The sequence below is a fragment of the Acinonyx jubatus genome, chromosome X (assembly GCF_027475565.1).
Source record: "Acinonyx jubatus isolate Ajub_Pintada_27869175 chromosome X, VMU_Ajub_asm_v1.0, whole genome shotgun sequence".
In the NCBI taxonomy this organism is placed as follows: Eukaryota; Metazoa; Chordata; class Mammalia; order Carnivora; family Felidae; genus Acinonyx; species Acinonyx jubatus.
Genome location: NC_069389.1, coordinates 69,942,241 through 69,962,009, shown reverse-complemented (window position 1 = coordinate 69,962,009; position 19,769 = coordinate 69,942,241). Strand labels below are relative to the sequence as shown.

Sequence of the window (19,769 nt, the reverse complement as noted above, 5' to 3'; positions counted from 1 at the left end):
AGATCCTTTATTTCACCTCAATATTCCTTTACATCCTTGGAAATATGGTAGTATACACAGAATGTATGAAGTATTAATACATTAATGTTAAATATGTGTTTATATGTATGTGTACATGTGTGTAGTTGTCTTTTAATAACAACTGTATTGGGGGTGCCTGACTGGCTCAGTCAGGAGAGCATGCGACTTTTGATCTCAGGGTCATGAGTTCAAGCCCCACGTTGGGCATGGAGCCTACATTTCAATCAGTGTTAAATTGTTGCTTGTTAAGTTTGTTTGCTTGTTGTGCAAATTAAATGGGTACTTGTTGTTTATATCACATTTAGTTTGTGAGTACTGGAAGATAGAGATTAATTATATCTTCTTTATCTCTTTCCCATATTGTTCATTACAGCATGCATTTATCAAAGATATGACATTTGTTGAATATAAAAAGGAATAAAGGGACAAATCGATGGGTTGCTCTTATTAACTATACTCTTTTGATCCTATATACACTTATATTATCTCTTTGCCAAAATAAAATACATATTGGCTTTTTAAGCAAAGTTCACATGATACTGGGAGAGAGGGCAAAGAGATCCTATGCCAAACTAATAGAAGACATCAGGACAGATTATAAAATACTGTTTGTGTTTCAATAGCCAATGGTCATGAGATTTTGAAAAAAATAGTATTCTAATGATGATAATGATAATACTATAAATTATAATAAATATTTGTTTAATGTTTCACAGTTTTGAATTTTTTTAAGGTTTATTTGTTTTTGAGAGACAGAGCACGAGCAGGGGAGGGGCAGAGAGAGGGAGACACAGAATCTGAAGCAGGCTCCAGGCTCTGAGCTGTCAACACAGAGCTTGATATGGGGCTTGAACCCAAAAACCATGAGATCATGACCTGAGCTGAAGTTGGATGCTTAACCAACTGAGCCACCCAGGTACCCCAGTGTTTCATAGCTTTTAACCTCTATTTTACTCACATTATCTCTGGACAACCAACGAAGTAACTGGGATAGATTATTATTATGACATATCGTTTACAATTGAGGAAACAAGTTCATGCTTGTTATGACAAGGTTAAATATCATATCCAATGTTATTCAGCTAAGTAGCAGGATAAGAATTGAACCTAAGATCTTTCTGTTTACAAGTCCTGTATGGTATATACTACTCAACAATTGCCTTCCAGACACCAAAAACGTGTACAGTGTTTATTTCACCCAGCAAAGTACTGTACTCTGCCATTACCCTTTCTATGCCTCTCACACACTGTGCTCATGACTGCAAGACATGAAGCTAGAATTAAAGGTGAGATATGTGGTCATTGAAGAAAAACAAACAAACACAAACTACCTTAGCAGGAATAGTCATAAATAAAATTCATCAATATTATCTATATGCTAAGCAACTGAGTCAATGAGCCGTATGTTTATACTGAAGTTGCAGTGGTAATGTTAATATTTTCTCAAAATTTACATGTAATTAAAATCTTTGTCCTCTTCCAAATCATAATTCTTACCTTTATAACAGAGGTCCCAGCTCTGGAGAGTGGACTGTGAATCTGGGCTGCAGCAGCCATGTTGGCAATAGTATTGAGATGGTTCATCTGATTCATTGCCATGGCAACTGATGCAGGAGGTAAGCTGACTGGAAGTAGGGGATGTGGCATCATCATAAATGGCAGATCCAGTCCTAAAAGAGACAGTGTATGTTAAATTATTATATTTGTCACATTGTTTGGACAAAGGAAAATCACATCAAAATTGATACTATAGAAGTAATAAAAAATGTATCTGAATTCACTCTTTCTTTTAAAGTAAGTTTTATTATACCCTAGTATCTCTTTGGGCAATTAATGGTATCTGGGATTTAATATTGCTTTATAATTTAAAAAATATTCCTATATCCATAAGCTTTTATTTATCAATATTCTTTGTTCTTGTTCTCACTCCTAAAGTATTTATAAGATGAAATTTGTTTTACTCATGAAACCAAAATCTTTAAGCCAAACATCATTTTTTAACAAGAAGTAACTTTCTTTTTAATCATTACAATATATTGATGTGTTACCAGCTTCTAACTTAACACATTTTTAGAATATATAATAGTGATGCTGGCATGACAGGATGTAGATTGTCTAGGTTTCAGAATTATTGAAGAAAATAAGACTTGGAATATGGTCTACACTTTTAGTCATATATCTCTAAAATGAATGCTCTGGCTCTAATTTGAAGATTGTCAATAAGTAGTAATGCCCTATCAAAATATTCAACGTATTTTCAGTTTAATAACAAATACCAACATCATTGATTAATGTCTGGAATTCTGTTTTCTTATGCAAGGTGAAATAGTTTTCACGTATTTTAAATTTCTCAATTAATATCTTTCAAGTATTATCCACATTATACTTATGGTAGCCACAGATATGTCAACATGAAAAGGGTAACAAATTGAATTTTTTTTCTACTTACCCCTTATGAGCTTGAGATTTGTGAGGAAACATGTTTGAACAGAGGCTAGGGAAATTTAGCCTAACATTATGGATGTTAACATCACTATGATAAGTAAACCATAACACTTTACAATATATTTTAAACTATTGCTTCAACAGTAATCTTGCCTTCATTTGGACAGAAACCGAGAAACAAGTAATCTTTAACAGATGTTCTAAAATACCCTTGCCTATAATTTTCCTAAATTATTGCAGATTATAGAAATCTACAATGGACAGTGCTTATGTTGATCCCAAATGCAATTATCCACTATTAATAATATCCCTTGATCCTTTTTGCCATTCCCTCATTTTTTCTTGCTTTGAAAATCACAAAAACTAGTGAACAACGATGAATCTATAGAAAGTATAATTAGAATCCTCCTAAATATCATTCCTGAAAACAACAGTAACAGTAATAAAAATTGTCAAAACACATACATTTAAGAGGAAAAGCAGGCTAGACAAAAATTCTGTTAATTGATTCAAGGTTTGTCTCTTGGGCTCAACAATGATGGTTGAATAAAACCAGAAAAAATTCAAAGTTGTGCAATGTAGTAAAACACATTTAACAGGTCTCATAAAAAACTAAAGTGATCATCTCAATTAAAGGAACTCCTATATAAAGAACACAATAGTCACTAATATTTGTGATCAAAACAGCCATAAATATACTGTTATTAAAAATACACAAGGATTTAAAAATGTTAGAAACTTAAATTCTGCATGGAAACCAAGGAGAACATACTCTGTACTTTCCATGACTGCATATCCCCACAGAATATTAACAAAATATTTTAAACTTTCCCCCTATTAATTCATTTATGGCTCACTATCTCCAAATCCTTTTAAGAAGCAATCTACCAAACCAAACTTTTTAGTTATGAAAATTTACCCTGTGATTATTAATTTCCTAGAGAAGCCTCAATAAAGTGTAAGCACAGATTTAAAAAAATGGTCTTCTAGGACACCTGGGTGGCTCAGTCGGTTAAGTGGCCAACTTCGGCTCAGGTCATGATCTCTCTGTCCGTGAGTTCGAGCCCCGTGTCGGGCTCTGTGCTGACAGCTCAGAGCCTGGAGCCTTTTTCAGATTCTGTGCCTCCCTCTCTCTGACCCTCCCCCATTCATGCTCTGTCTCTCTCTGTCTCAAAAATAAATAAACATTAAAAAATTTAAATAAAATAAATAAATAAAATAAAAAATGGCCTTCCAAAATTACTTTGATGTATATGCATTTTTATATTATACTCATCATATGACTTTGCTATAATAAGATATTGTATACCACATATTAATTTAATCACTGTTTATCTTTTCCCTGAAATCTTCACTTTATGTTTAACATAATAGTAACCATCAATGGTGCAAATAGGTTTCTATATAAGGCTCTCATTTACCAAACATAATTATAGACTTCAGTTCTTCTTTGTGTACTCAGAGTCTTAGTAGAAAATTGATAAAACTGTATATGAAAAGTAGCCATCAGTGCCTCCCTTTACCACTCATATGTTTAAGTAAGCCTTTGTTCAATTTACATTTTTCTTCACAAAGTAATAATTCCTCACTCTCCAAAGATTTTCAGCATCTTTCAGACACCATCTGGCCATATCAAGTCATATGCCTACTTAAAGTCCAAATGACTTGCAAACTAAATGCAAACTATAAACAGAATTTAACATCCTATTGGCAGTTTTAAAATACAATTAATCCAACATTTCAAATGACGATGCAGGACTTAAATGTTATACTTTTAGATCATGACCTGCAATAACTGTTAATTGACTATAATATCCTAGACTCTAAGCTAATATTTACATCACTGGCCAGTTTAACAGTGACTCCACATGAGTTGCACATGCAAACCATATGCAAATATGAACTATGTAAGTCAACCTTTTACCAAAGTTGAAAACATTAAATTAAGAGCCATCAAAAGTACATCACACTCCAGCAATCTGGCTCATTTTAGTCACATACCAGAAATGTATAGACTTTGAATAGTATGGTCATTAAAATCATTTTTTTAATCACCAAAATGAGTCATCTCTTTCCTATTAACCTCAAGGTCATCATGCCAGCTACTATAAGCATTATTTGTAAAGCATCTTGGTATTCCAGCAAATCTTACAACTTTTATGTAAGTAAATATCATCACCTCTTTCTAGCTATTAAGACTATAAACTTCAGTAAAACGCTAATACTCCTAAAATCCCACACTCATTTGACATCCAAGTCATGTTGACCTCTGTCATATCTTCACATTTCTACAGTCAGCTACCAATCCTATCATAACCGTTTGGTACCCTGGCTTTCTGATTGGTTTTTCAACACCATTTCATTTGCCTCTCCACTCCAATTTTAAGACGTTCAGTGGCTACTTACTGTTTCCAAAATAAAGTATAAGCTCTTTGGTTTGTTGTGAACTGAATTTTTTAGCTTTGATATATCTTTCCCTAAATGACACATAGGTGCAATCATACACTATTTTGTGTTTTCAGACTGGCGTTTTTTCACTTATAAATATTCATTCACATTTCTTCAAAATTTTATTTTTATTTTTTTTCTACAAGTGTAGTTGACAATCCATGTTACATGTTCACAAGTTTATACATTATGCTATGTTCACTGCAAGTGTAGTTACTGTCACCATGCAACACTATTACAATATCATGGACCACATTCCTTATGCTGTACCTTTTATTCCTGTGATTTATTCATTACATAATTGGAAGGCTGTATATCCCACTCCCCCTCACCTATTTTGCCCATTTCCCTCACATGGAAACCATCAGCTTGTTCATTAGTAACAAGCCTGATTCTGCTTTCCATTGGATTATTTCTCTTTTTTAAGATTCCACAAATGAGTGAAATCGTATGGTATTTATCTTTCTCTGACTTATTTCACTTAACATAATACCCTTTAGATACATCCATGCTTTACAAATGGCAAGATCTCATCCTTTTTTATGGCTTAAAAATATTATATTATGTATGTATACACATTGCATCTTCTGCATCCAATTGTCTATCAATGGATGCATTTTGCTTTCATTATTTAGGCTATAATAAATAATGCTTCAATAAATATAGTGGTGAATATAAATTTACACTTAATGTTTTGATTTTTTTGGGTAAAAATCCATCCAGTAGAGGGATTATTGGATATGATCTTTATGGTTTAAATTTTTTGAGGAACCTCCATACTGCTTTATGAATTAGTACACAGATTTACATTTCCACCAGGAGTACACAAGGGTTCCATTTTCTCCATATCCTCACCAAACTTGTTATCTCTTGTCTTTTGATACTGACCATTCTGGCATGTGTAGGGTGATATCTGTTTGTAGTTTTAATCTGCAGTTCTCTGAATATTGCCTTTGGGAAAATGTCTATTCAGGTTCTCTGCCCATTTTATAATCATATTGTTTGCTTGCCTGTTTTTTGGTGTTGAGTCATGTAACTTCATTTTGTTTTGGTTTTAATTTAAAAATCTAGTTAGTTAACATACAGCATAATATTACTTTAAGGTGTGCAATATAGTGATTCAGCACTTCCATATATCACCCGGTGTTCATCACAACAACTGTATTCCTTAATCCCCATCACCCATTTAACCCTTCCTGCCACCAAACTCCCTTCTGGCAACCATCAGTTTATTTTCTAGAGTTATGAATCTGTTTCTTGATTTGCCACACTCTCTCTCTTTTTATCCTCTTTGTTCATTTGTTTCTTAAATTCCACATATGAGTGAAATCATGTAGTATTTGTCTTTCCCTGACTGACTACCTTACTTAGCATAATACTGTACAGTTACATGCATGTGGTTGCAAATGGCAAGATTTCATTATTTTTTATGACTGAGTAGTATTCCATTGTACATATATATCACATCTTTTTCAATTCATCAGTTGATGGACATTTGGGCTGCTTCCATAATTTGGCTATTGTAGATAATGCTGCTATACACATCGTGCATGTATCCATTTGAATTAGTATTTTTGTATTCTTTGGGTAAATACCTAGTAGTGCAGTTGCTGGATCCTATTTTTAACCTTTTGATGAACCCCTGTACTGTTAACCAGAGTGGCTGCATGAATTTACATTTCCCACCAACACTGCAAGAGGGTTCCCATTTCTCCACATCCTCACTAACAACTGTTGTTTCTTGTGTTGTTTTTTAGCCATTCTGACAGGTGTGAGGTAGTGTCTCCCTGTAGTTTCAATTTGCATTTCCCCATTGATAAGTGATAATGAACATCTTTCCATGTGTCTGTTGGCCATTTGTATGTCTTCTTTGGAAAAAAATACCTATCCATGTCTTCTGCCCATTCTTTCAGTGGTTGTTAGTTTTTTGGGTGTTAAATTTTTTAAGTTATTTATATATTTGGGTACTAACCCTTTATCAGATAAGTCATTTACAAATATCCTCTTCCACTCTATAGGTTGCTTTTAAATTTTGTTTAGTTTCCATCACTGTGCACCATTTGATTATGATGTAGTCCCAATAGTTTATTTTTGCTTTTGTTTCTGCTGCCTCAGGAGACATATCCAGAAAGAACTTGCTATAGCCAATGTCAAAGAAGTTACTGCCTGTGTTCTCTTCTAGGATTTTTATGGTTTCAGATACCACATTTAGGTCTTTAATCCATTTTGAATTTACTTTTGTGCGTGGTGTAAAAAATTGGTCCAGTTTCTTTCTTTTGCATGTTGCTGTCCAAGTTTACCAACACCATTTGCTAAAGAGACTGTCTTTTTCCCATTGGATATATTTTTTCTACTTTGTCAAAGATTAGTTGACCATATAATTGTTGGTTCATCTCAAGGTTTTCTACTCTCACCTATGGATCTCTATGTCTATTTTTTGTGCTAGTCCCATACTGTTTTCATTGCTACAGCTTTGTAATATAGCTTGATGTCTAGAATTGTGATGCCTCCTTCTTTGATATTATTTTTAAAGGTTGCTGTGGCCATTAAGGATCTTCTGTGGTTCCATACATATCTTCAGAGTGTTTGTTCTAGTTCTGTGAAAAGTGCTAGTGGTATTTGGATAGAGATTGCATTAAATATGCAGATTGCTTTGGATAGTATAGACATTTAAACAATATTTGTCTTTCCAATTCATGAGCATAGAATGTCTTTCCATTTCTTCGTTTCATCTTAATTCCTTTCATAAGTGTTTTATACTTTTCAAGGTACAGGTTTTTCACCACTTTGGTAAGGATTATTCCTAGATACCTTATTATTTTTGGTGTAATTGTAAATGGGATTAATTATTTAATTTATTTTTCTGATGTTTCATTATTAGTGTATAGAAATGCAACAGATTTCTGTACATTGATGTATCCTGTGACTTTATTGAATTTGTTTATCAGTTCTAGCAGTTTTTAGGTGGTGCATTTTAGATTTTCTTTGTATAAGTATCATGTCATCCATAAAAAGTGAAGGCTTTACTTCTTCCTTGCAGATTTGGATCACTTTTATTTCTTTTTTTTTGTTAGTTTTCTGATTGCTGTGGCTAGGAGTTCCAGTAGTATGTTAAACAACAGTTGTTAAAGTGGACATCCTTGTCTTCTTCCTTACCCATAGAGGAAAAGTCCTCAGGTTTTCCACATTGAGGATAATATTAGCTGTGGGGTTTTCATACAGGGCCTTTATTACATTGAGGCATGTTCCCTCTAAACCTACTTTGTTGAGAGTTTTTATCATGAATGGATGTTGTACTTTGTCAAGTGCTTTTCCTTAATCTATTGAAATTATTATATGATTTTTATCCTTTCTGTTATTGATGTTATGCATCACCTTGATTGACTTGTGAATATAGAACCACTCTTGGAACCCAGGAAGAAAACTCATTTGATCATGTAAAGGATTTTTTAATGTGTTGTTGGATTTGATTTGCTAGAATTTTATTGAGAATTTTTCCATATATGTTCATCAGAGATATTGGCCTGAAGTAGTCCTTTTATGTGGTGTTTTTATCTGGTTTTGGTATTAGGGTAATGTTGGCCTCATGGAATGAATTTGGAAGTTTTCCTTTCTTTTCTATTTTTTGGAATAGTTTGAGACAAATAGGTACTAGCTCTTCCTTAAAAGTTTGGTAGAATTCTCCTTTGAAGCCATCTGGTTCTGGACTTTTGTTTGATGGGAATTTTTTGATTACTGATTCAATTTATTTGCTGGTTATCAGTCTGTTGGAGTTTTCTATTTCTTCTTTTTTCAGTTTTGATAGTTTCATGTTTCTAGGCATTTACCCTTTTCTTCCAGGTTGTCCAATTTCTTGGCATATAGTTTTTCATAATATTTTCTTATAATTGTGTTTCTGTGGTGTTAGTTGTTATTTCTACTCTCTCATTTGTGATTTTATTTAATTGAATCTTTTTTTTGGTTTTTGATAAGTCTGGATAGATGTTTATCTATTTTATTGATTTTTTTTCAAAGAACCATCTCCTGGTTTCATTTATGATCTATTATTGATTGAGTTTCTATATCATTTATTTCTGCTCTAATTGTTATAATTTCCTTCCTCTCAATGGCTTCAGGCTTTGGTTGTGGTTCTTTATCTAGCTCCTTTAGGTATAAGATTATGTTATTTATTTCAGATTTTTCTCATTTCTTGAGGTACAACTGTAGTGCAAAATACTTCCCTCTTAGGACAACTTTTGCTACATCCTAAAAGTTTTGGACCATTTTGTTTGCATTTTCATTTGTTTCCATGTATTTTTTAATTTCTTTTTTGATTTCCTGGTTGACAATTCATTGTTTACTAGCATGCTGTTTAACCAACATATATTTATGGTGTTTCCAGTTTGTTTGTTTTTTTTCCTTAGCTTGACTACTAATTTCATCACATTGTAGTTAGGAAAGGTGGATGGTATGGATTCAATCTTTTCATATTTATTAAGGTCTGTTTAGATGCCTAATATGTGATATATTATGGACAGTGTTCCATGTGCACATGAAAATAATACATATTCTGTTGTTTTAGGATGTAATGTTCTTCATATATCTGTTAAGTCAATCTGGTCCAGTGTGTCATTCAAAACTTTTGTTTCCTTGTTAATTTTATGTTTAGATGATCTGTCCATTGATGTAAGTGTTAAAATCCCCTATTGTTGTATTATTATCAATTAATTACATTTTGTTTGTTATTAATTGTTTTATATATTTGGGTACTCACATGCTGCATGCATAAATATTTACAATTGTTGTATCTTCTACTTGGGTAGAAGTCTACTTTAATAAAGTCTACTTTATTATTTTATAGTGCTTTTCTTTATCTTTCATTAACATTTTTTAAAATCTAGTTTGTCTAATATAAGTATAGCTATCCTGGCTTTTTGACATCCATTTGCATAAAAAATGTTCCTCTATCCCCTCACTTTCAATATTCCAGCATCTTTAAATTAAAAATTAATATTTTCTGGCAGCATTTGGATTGGTCTTTTTTATCCATTCTGACACCCTATGACTTTTGATTGGAGCATTTCATCCATTTACATTCAAAATAATTATTGATAGATAAGTATTTATTGCCACTTTATTACTTGTTTGTAATTGTTTCTGGAGATTTTTTTTGATCCTTTATTGCCTTTCTCTCCTTCATGTTTTGTTGATTTTTTTATTACTGATATATTTGGATTATTTTATCTTTATTCTTTGGATGTTTATTAGTGTTTTTTTTTTAATGTATGGTTACCAGTAGGTTTATATGTATCTTTTTCTCTAAATAGCAGTCTATATTCAGTTGATGGTCATTAAATTTTGATGCCATTCTTTTCTCATCTCTCCTCTGTTTTAGGTATATATTATTATATTTTATATCCTTTTTTGTGTGAGTTCCTTGACAGAATTTTATGGTAGTATTCATATTTACTGCTTTGTTGTTTCCTACCTGTGTTACTTTTGGCCTCTCCTTTCCTCTAGATATGCCTTCTTTAATAATCCTTGCAGGGCCAGTTTAATGGTCATGAACTCCTTTAGTTTCTATCTGTCTGGGAAACTCTTTATCTCTCTTTCTATTCTGAATGATAGCCTTCCGGATATAGTATTCTTGGTTTCAGGTATTTCCCATTCAGTAATTTGAATATATCATGCCATTCCCTTTCTGGATTGCCAAATTTCTGTCAGGAAATCTCCAGTTAGCTTTATGGGTTGACCTTTGTAAGTTAAGGACTCCTTTTGTCTTGCTGCTTTTAAGATTTCTTTTCTTTATCACTATTTTTGCAAATGTAATTACAATATGTCTTGGTATTGGCCTGCTTTTGTTGACTTTGATAGGAGTTTCCTGTACCTCCTGGATCTGAGCATCTGTTTCCTTTCCCAGATTAGGGAAGTGTTCAGCTATTATTTATTCAAATAAATTTTCTGCCCAGTTTTATCCCTCTTCTTTTCCTCAGACTCATATAATACAACTGTATAATGTTTGATAGAGTCACTGAGTTCCTTAAGTCTATTATCTTTTTGCATAATTCTTATTTTTCGCTTTTGCTCAACTTCATTTCCATCAATTACTTTGTGTTTTAGGTCATTAATTTCTCTGCTTTTTCCAATCTGTTCTCATTGCATCAAGCATGTTCTAGTAATCGTTTGTTGGACACTTCTTCTCTGATTTATTCTTTTTTTAACTTTTATCTCTGTGATAAAGATTTCACTGATGTCTTCTAATCTTTTCTCAATCCCAGTGAGTATCCTTGTCATTGTTTCTTTAAATTTTCTATCATCCATGTTAATTATATCTTTTTCACTTAGATCCCTGGTTGTGGCCTTGTCTTGTTCTTTCATTTGGGATGATATCCTCTCTCTTGAGATTGTCTTTGTCTCTGCCTTCTTCTGTGTTAGGTAAGGATATTATATGTCCTGCTTCTGAAATTAATGGCCTTTTGAAAAAGATGTTATGTAGAGTCAAGAGTCTGGTGAACCAGGGAATATCTCTGGTGTGTGTTTTATGTGCTCTGTTCTTGTGCTTTGGTTGCTCTTTCCCTCAGGCCAGTCATCTGCAGAGGGTCTTCTTGCCTCCTGTGGGAGGTGTTTGGTCCCTGGTTTGAATGTGGTGAGTTCTAACTGGATGTATTCTGGTCTGCTTGTGAAATGAGCCCTGACAGCACCTCAAACAGAACGGAGGGTTTGCAAAACTCTCTGGAGGGGAAGAGGTGGTGTGGGCATGGCTTTGTGTGGGACTTCTGGGGAAGGGGCCTTCTGGGCTGGGATTGAGGCAAATGTGACTGAGTAGGGTGGTTCCACCATAGTGCAGGTGATGGTGCTTGGTGTAATCATGTTAGGAACCCAGTGTCAGTGCTACATTGCTTCCTGAAGGTGGCTCTGTGTTTATGCTGAGAGGTTTGGGATGGAAATAGCACCAGCCAGCTCCTTTGTTTCTAGAGAAGTGTCTCTTGAGTGCTGACTCTCAGGGATGTGCTCTGAGAACAGTGAATAATCTCCTGTGTGCCTCAGGTGCTCTTCAGATCACTGTTTCCATGCTGTCCAGCCCTGGGCTGTTTGCCTGCCTTCTCTCCAGGAGCAGAGCAATACCCTCCAGGCTCTATTCCAGTCACACCCACTATTGCTATTAATATTCTAGGCTTTAAGCCCTGCTGGTTGCAAGAACCCTCAGAATCCCATCCCTCTTTTTTTTCCATGCCAATGGCCATGGGGAAATATTCTCCATGTGCATTACCCTGTGTGATCCTCTCTCTTATGCCTTTGCCCAGAACCATGGATTCCTTCCTTCTTCAGCAGCTGTGATCTGTTTCTTCCCTAATCCTCATCTCTGTACTTACTACCTTCTTTGATGTGGCCTATTTTCTACCTTTAATTGTGTAGTATTTTTCTGTCAGTCTTAAGGTGATTTCTGTGGTATTTAGGATGATTTGGTAGTTATGTAATTTTGTTTGTGGGATGAAGTGAGACTAGGGTCTTCCTAGTTTGCTACCATCTTCTAAACTCCATATAAGTTCTTTATATATTTTGGATATTTACACCTTATATGGTATATCATTTGCAAATATATCCTTCCCTTCAGTAGGTTGCCTTTTGTTTTGTTGACCATATAATTGTGGGTTTATTTCTAGGTTCTGTATTCTGTTCCTTTGATCTATGTGTCTTATTTTTGTTACAGTGCCATTCTATTTTGATTATTACAGCTTTGTTGTGTGCCTTGAAACCTGCAATTGTGATACCTCCAGGTTTGTGTGTATGTGTGTGTGTTTATGATTGCATTAGGAAATTTGTGTCTTTTGTGGTGCCACAAAAATTTTAGTATTATTTGTTATAGATTTGTTAAAAGTGTTGGTATTTTGATAAATATTGCATTGAATCTCTAGATTGCTTTGGGTAGCATAGACATTTTAACAATATTGGTTCTTCCAGTCAATGAGAATGGAATTTCTTTCCAATTGCTTGTGTCATCCTCAGTTTCTTTCCTGGGTGTTTTGTGTTTTCAGAGTACAGATCTTCTACCTCTTTGGTTAACTGTATTTCTAGGTATTTTATCCTAATTGGTGGAACTGTAAATGGATGGTTTTCATAAAATTTCTTTCTGCTCCATTGTTATTAGTGTATAGAAATGGTACCAATTTCTGGGTTTTAATTTTGTATCATGCAACTTTATTGAATTAATTTATTCTAGTAGTCTTTTGGTGGAGTCTTTAGGGATTTGTGTATTTAGTATCATATCATGTGAAACTAATGAAATTTTTACTTCTTTCTTACCTATTTGGATAATTTTAAATTTCTTTTTCTTGTCTTACTATTGTAGCTAGGATTTCCAGTTGATAAAAAGTGACAAGATTAGACATCCTTTTTTGTTCCTAATCTTACAGAAAATGCTTTCAGTTTTTCTTCACTAAAATGTTGGCTATGAGTTTTTCATATATGGCCTTTAAATTTAGAGCTATTTTCCCTCAATACTCATTTTGTTGAGAATTTTCATCATGAACAGATTTTAAATTTTGTCAAATTCTTTTTTTGCATCTATTTAAATGATCATATTATTTTTATCCTTAGTTCTGTTGATGTGGTGTATGGTATTGATTGACTTGTGAATATTGAACCATCTTTTCATCCCCAGAATAAATCCTACTTGATCTTGGTGAGTACTCCTTTTAATCTATTGTTGAATATGGTTTGCTAGTATTTTGTTGATGATTTTTACATTTAGGTACATCAGGGATATCAACCTGTAGTTTTTTGTTTTTGTTTTTTTTTTTAATGGTGCCTGTCTGGTTTTGATACAGGAAAAGGATGGCCTTGTATAATGTACCTGAAAACCTTTCTTCCTCTTCTATTTTTTTTTTTTTGAATATTTTGAGGAAAATAGTACTGACTTTTCTTTAAATGTTTGGTAGTATTCACTTGTGAAGACATCTGGTCTGGAAGTTTTATTTTTTGGTAGTGTTTTGCATACTGATTCAATTTTACTTGTTATCTGTATCTTCAGATTTTCTATTTCTTCATGGTCAAGTTTTGAAAGACTGTTGCCAGGAATTTATCCACTTATTCTAGGTTGTCCAATTTGTGACATATAATTTTTCATAATATTCTTTCATTATCTTTTGTATTTTTGTTGCCATATTTTTTATTTCTTCTTTGATTACTTAGCTAATGCACTGGTTGTTTAATATCATGTTATTTAACCTCCATATATTTGTATTTTTTCTAGTTTTATTCTTGTGATTGATTTCTAGTTTCTTATTATTGTGGTCAGAAAAGATGTGTAATATAATTTCAATCCTTTTTAAATTTACTGAAGCTTGCTCTGTGGCCTAACATGTTATCTGTTCTGGAAAATGTTGCATGTGCACTTGAAAAGAATGTGTATTCTGTTGTATTGGGATGGACTATGGTATGTATTTATTATGTCCATCTGGTCTAATGTATCATTCAAAGACATTGTTTACTTATTGATTGTCTACCTGAATGATCTATCCATTGATGTAAGTAGTGTGTTTAAGTCTCATACCATTCCTGTATTAACATCTACTTCTCTATATTTGTCTAATTTTTGCTTATGTGTCTAAGTGGTCCAATGTACAGGCATAGATATTTAAAATTGTTGTATCTTCGTGTTGTATTGATCCCTTTTTTATTATTTAATGCTGTTCTGTATATGCTGTTTACTCTCCATGTATTTTTGGATATTCCAGGTGTCTTTTTGTTAATTTTTAGTTTAATTCCATTACAACTAAGAGCATATTTTGTATGATTTCTATTCCATGAAGTACCTGTAATGTAATCTATCATTTTTTCCTTGTGCAAATAGGTGCTTTTCACAGTACTCATGGGCAGAAAAAGCTACTCTGTGATTGTGCAGACTGATTGATTATATACTTTCAAGTTGGAGGGGGTAGAGATAAAGGAAGTTTCTAAAGGGATTTCCATATGTTAAAGAAGACTTACAGGATCCTGGAGGTCTATTGTAAAGCTAATTTGCTTTTTGCCTCTAGCATATCTAGTTTAGCGAATGTTCTATGTAAATTTAAGAAGAATGTATATTCTCCTATTGTTGGATGAAATATTCTATAAAAGTCCATTAGATCAGGTCGATTAATGGTGCTTTTCGATTCAATTATACCCTTCTTGAATTTCTGCCTCCTGAATATGCCCATTTCTGATAAAAGAGTATTGAGGTCTCCAACTAAAAGAGTGGATTCATCTATTTCTTCTGACAGTTCTATCAGTTTTTACCTCACATTTTTTGATACTCTGTTAATACAAGCAAACACATTAAGACTTGTTAATATCTTCTCAAAGAATTGAGCTCTTTATCATTATGTAATACCCCTCTTCGTCCTTACAGTTTTTCTTGTTCTGAAATCTACTTGGTCTGAAATTAATATAGCTATACCTACTTTTGATTAGTGTTAAAATATTATATATTTCTCCATTCTTTTATTTTTTGATTGGAGCATTTAGTCCATTTACATTCAGAGTGATTATTGAAAGATATGAATTTAGTGCCATTTTGTTACCTGTAGAGGCATTTTGTTTCTGATAATGTTCTCTGGTACTTTCTCGTCTTTGTTGCTTTTCTAGTCTTTGCTTCTAGTCTTTTTTTTTATCCTCCACTTAAAGACTCTTCCTTAAAATTGCAGCTTGCAGGGCTGGTTAAGTGATCATGAACCCATTTAGTTTTTGTTTGGGAAACTATTTATCTCTCCTTCTATTCTGAATGACAGCCTTGCTGGATGATGAAGTTTTGGCTTCAGGGCGCCTGGGTGGCTGTCAGTTAAGCATCCAACTTCAGCCCAGGTCATGATCTCTCAGTTTGTGAATTTGAGCCCTGCATCAGTCTCTGTGCTGACAGCTTGGATCCTGGAGCCTGCTTCAAATTCTGTGTCTCCCTCTCTCTCTGCCCCTCCCTCACTTGTGCTCTCTCTCTCTCTCTCTCTGAAAAATAGATAAACATTAAAAAATATTTTTAAAAAGATTTCTTGGCTACATATTTTTTCCCATTCAGCACATTGAATATTTCCTGCCACTACCTTCTGGCCTGCTAAGTTTCAGTGAACATGTCTGCTATTAACCTTATGTGTCTACCCTTGTTGTTTAAGGACCTTTTGTCTTTAGCTGCTTTCAGAATTTTCTCTTCATCTTTGTATTTTTCAAGTTTCACTATGATATATCATGGTATTGACCTGTTTTTGTTGATTTTGAGTGGAGTTTTCTGTGCCTCTTGGACTTGAATGCCTATTTCCTTCCCCAGATTAGGAAAGTCCTCAGCTGTAATCTGTTCAAATAAACCTTCTGCCTCTTTTTCTTCCTGTTATTATTCTGGGACTTCTATCATATGGACACTGTTTCATTTTATGGAATTACTAAGTTCTCTAAGTCTCCCCTCATTATCTATTAGTTTCCTTTCCCTCTTCTTTCAGCTTCATTATTTTCCATAATTTTATCTTCTATATCACATATTCTCTCCTCTGCTTCTTCAATCCTTGTTGTGACTGTATCCACTTGGTTTTGCATCTCAGTTACAACATTTCTTATTTCAGCCTGACTACTTTTTTGGTCTTTGATCTCTGTAGCAAGGGTTTCTCTTGTGTTTTTTATGCTTTTTTCAAGCCCAGCTAGTAGTATTATGAATTTTTATCTAAATTCTTGTTCAGATATATTGCCTATATCTGTTTTGAGCAAGTCTGTGGCTGTGATTTCTTCTTGACCTTCCTTTTGGGGAGAATTACTCCTTGTCATTCTGGCTAAATTTTTGTCTTTTGCAGCTTTTATGAGCTTGTTATGTTTCCTGCACCTGAGAGTAATGTTATATTAAAAAGGGGACATATGCTATCCAGGACCTGGCACATTTGGAAGTGTTCTGGTGTATGCTGTGTGCACTCTGATGTTGTTTTTTGGTTGCTTTTTCCTACTGGTCAGTCCTGTGCAGAGCGCCTCCTTGATTGCAGTGAGGAGTGTTTGGATTTTTAACTAAGTACTCTTTGACTTGTTTATTAAACAAATAAATAGAAAAAAAAGGGAAAAAAAACAAACCCTGATCACCCAAAAAGAGAAAAGGAAAGGAAACAACAAAAACAACAATAACAACAACAACAAAACAGAGAATGAAAAAAACTATAAGGCTGCACTGGGCTCTGCACTGGAAGCACAGAGCCTGCTTAGGATTCTCTTTTTCCCTCTTTCTGCCTCCCCCCACTTGCATTGTCTCTGTATCTCTCAAAATAAATAAATAAACTTGAAAAAAAGAATAAGAAAAATATGTATTATTTACCTTAATTTATTCCTTCTCTAACATTCTTTCTTTATGTAGATATAGGTTTCTGACCTATATTATTTTCCTTCTCTTTATAGATCTTCTTTTAACATTTTTACAGGGCAGATCTTTGGTATGATAATAAATTCTCTCAACTTTTGTTTGAGAAAATCTCTATTTCTGTCTTCACTTTTAAAAGGAATTTTCAGAATTCAGAATTTTAGGTTGGTGTTTTATTTTTTCTTTCCAGTAGTCACACCACTGTATTTAATACCACTGTATTCTTGTTTGCCTGGTTTCTGAAGTGAAGTTCAATGTAATTCTTATCCTTGTTCCTCTATGGGTAAGGAGAATTTATTTATCTCTGAATTTTTTAAAAAAGATTTTCTCTTTGTGTTTGATATTCCAGTGTGACTATAATATGCATAGTGTAGCCTTTTTTTTATATTTATTCTTCTTAGTATTCTCTGAGCTTTCTAGAGCTTTTGTCTGGTGTCTCTCATTAAGTTTGGAAAATTTTCAGTCCTTGTTACTTTAAACATTTCTTCTGTTCCTTTCCCTCACTCTTATTATTTTCATATTCTTATTACATTTATGCTACACTGGTTGTAATTGCTGCACAATAATTGTATATTCTATTCTGGGTTTTGTTTCCCAATCTTTGCTCCACATTTATTTCCATTTTAGGAAGTTTCTATTGACATACTTCAATTGTTGCCTTTGTCTGGTCTACTGATGAGCCCATTAAAGGTATTCATTTTTTTGGAGTGTTTTTGAGCCAGTATTTACTTTAGCTTCTCAATTTTCATCTCTACTTACATTTCCCATGTATTATTTTTTTATTCAAGTATAATTAACATACAGTTTTAATATTCCCAGGTAGTCTTGTATGTTTTCCCTTCTTTTAAGCATACTAATCATAGTTATTTTAAAATCTCAGTCTGATAATTCTAAAATATGTGCTATATCGAATTCTGGTTCTGATGTTTGCTTTATCTCTTCAGACTGTGTTTTTTGCCTTTTTCACACCTTGTAATTTTTGTTTTAAAGCCAGAAATGGTATATTAGCTAAAGAAAACTGAAACAAGCATGCCTCTAGTGGAAGGCTTTATTTTTATCTGACTGAAAATTAGGTTATGTTTACTATTTGCTGTACCTGTTATATTAGTGGCTGTCATTTCTCATCCTCCTGTTATCTTTGGTGTATCCTAGAGAATCAAATTCAGTTCATTCTGAGGATTTCAGTTCTTTCCATTGTAACCCACTGTTCTTATACAGAGCCCTATTGTGGTTGTGGTAAAATGTGTAGGGAGGAGAAAGATGTGATCAGGTCTCAATCTGTGAGCCTGTGTCCTCGGGCTATGACTTTCACAAGTGCTCTTTAGCTTTTTCCATCTTAGGTAAGACAGAAAGGCTAGAGGTGACTAGAGTTGAGTATTTCTTTCCCCATAGGTGTGGTAAAGTCCCCTCCCTAAGGAATGTGGTAAGAAAAGACCTCAAGATAAGGGAAGGCAACCTGGCTAAGTGCATAAGTGACATCCCTCAAGACCCTGTAACATGAGACCACCCAATCAGACTGTATGTCTATATGTTACCCATATATGGGAGACAATGAAGTAGAAAATGCATAAAAGGCTACATCACCCCACATTTGGCATTTGGGGCTCAGTCTTTTGGAAAAGAACCCTCTGAGTCCCTGTCAACATTAACAAAGTTGCTTTCTGGAAAGAAAAGTCTCAGTGTCTTGACTGTGTGAGGAGGCTGCTACACAGGAAATGCTAAAGGGGCTGGAGTTATGCATCTCCTTTCCCTTATATTAATGACTACAGGGTGGTGGATTTTAATATATCCTTTCCCCCACATCAGTTAGGCTCTGTTAAAAAGAAAGTAGTTTAACTTTGGTAAAATAGTTTCCTTTGAGGGCAAGGCTTTGTTAAGGAGAACAGAACATTCTGGGCATATTTTGAAATGGGTATTTTCCTTGTCTCCCAGCCAGAAACATGAGGGGAATTTTCTCAAGTCTTCACCATGAGAACCTGATGGGGTTCCTGGAGGTAGAACTCATTAAAGTGTAGTGATCCATTAAGGATTGGCCCCCAGGGGTTTTTATCTCTCATCTAAGTTCACACTGAGTCTCCAACAATTTAAATGTTTCTACCAGGGTCCAGCTGTGGCTTCTGTTCCCTGTAAACTCTGATTCTCTGTTTCTGCCTATCTCTCCAGTTTTGGAGATAGCCCTGCCCTGTGAACTCAATCTCTGATGGATTTAAAGGAGTTGTTGATCTTGCTTTGAGGAGGAATGACAACTTCTAAACTCTTTAAATGTCAGACCAGAAACCAGAAGTCTTATAAGTTCCTCTACTTTATGAAATAAGTCTACTTTAATCAGGCTTTTTTTTTTTTACTTCTCATAAGATATTTATAACTTTTCTTGCATTTATTTATTTACCTTTGCTTAACATTCTATTTTATGGGACCTTTCACATTTGAGTTTATAATATCTTTAAAGTAAGACCCTATAACTTATTTTATATGCTTCATAACTGATGAATTTCATTAAGATTTATAATATTGTGTT

General features: G+C 33.8%; 1 protein-coding gene across 1 annotated transcript in view; it reads right to left on the bottom strand.

Moving 5' to 3' along the window:
* The window catches only part of DACH2 (dachshund family transcription factor 2), a 775,171-nt gene that overhangs the window by 113,449 nt on the left and 641,953 nt on the right, over nt 1-19,769 (bottom strand). The window contains exon 6 of the mRNA XM_053201428.1: nt 1,519-1,691. Within this exon, the coding sequence (XP_053057403.1) occupies nt 1,519-1,691 (173 nt within the window). The remainder of the gene's footprint in view (nt 1-1,518; nt 1,692-19,769) is intronic.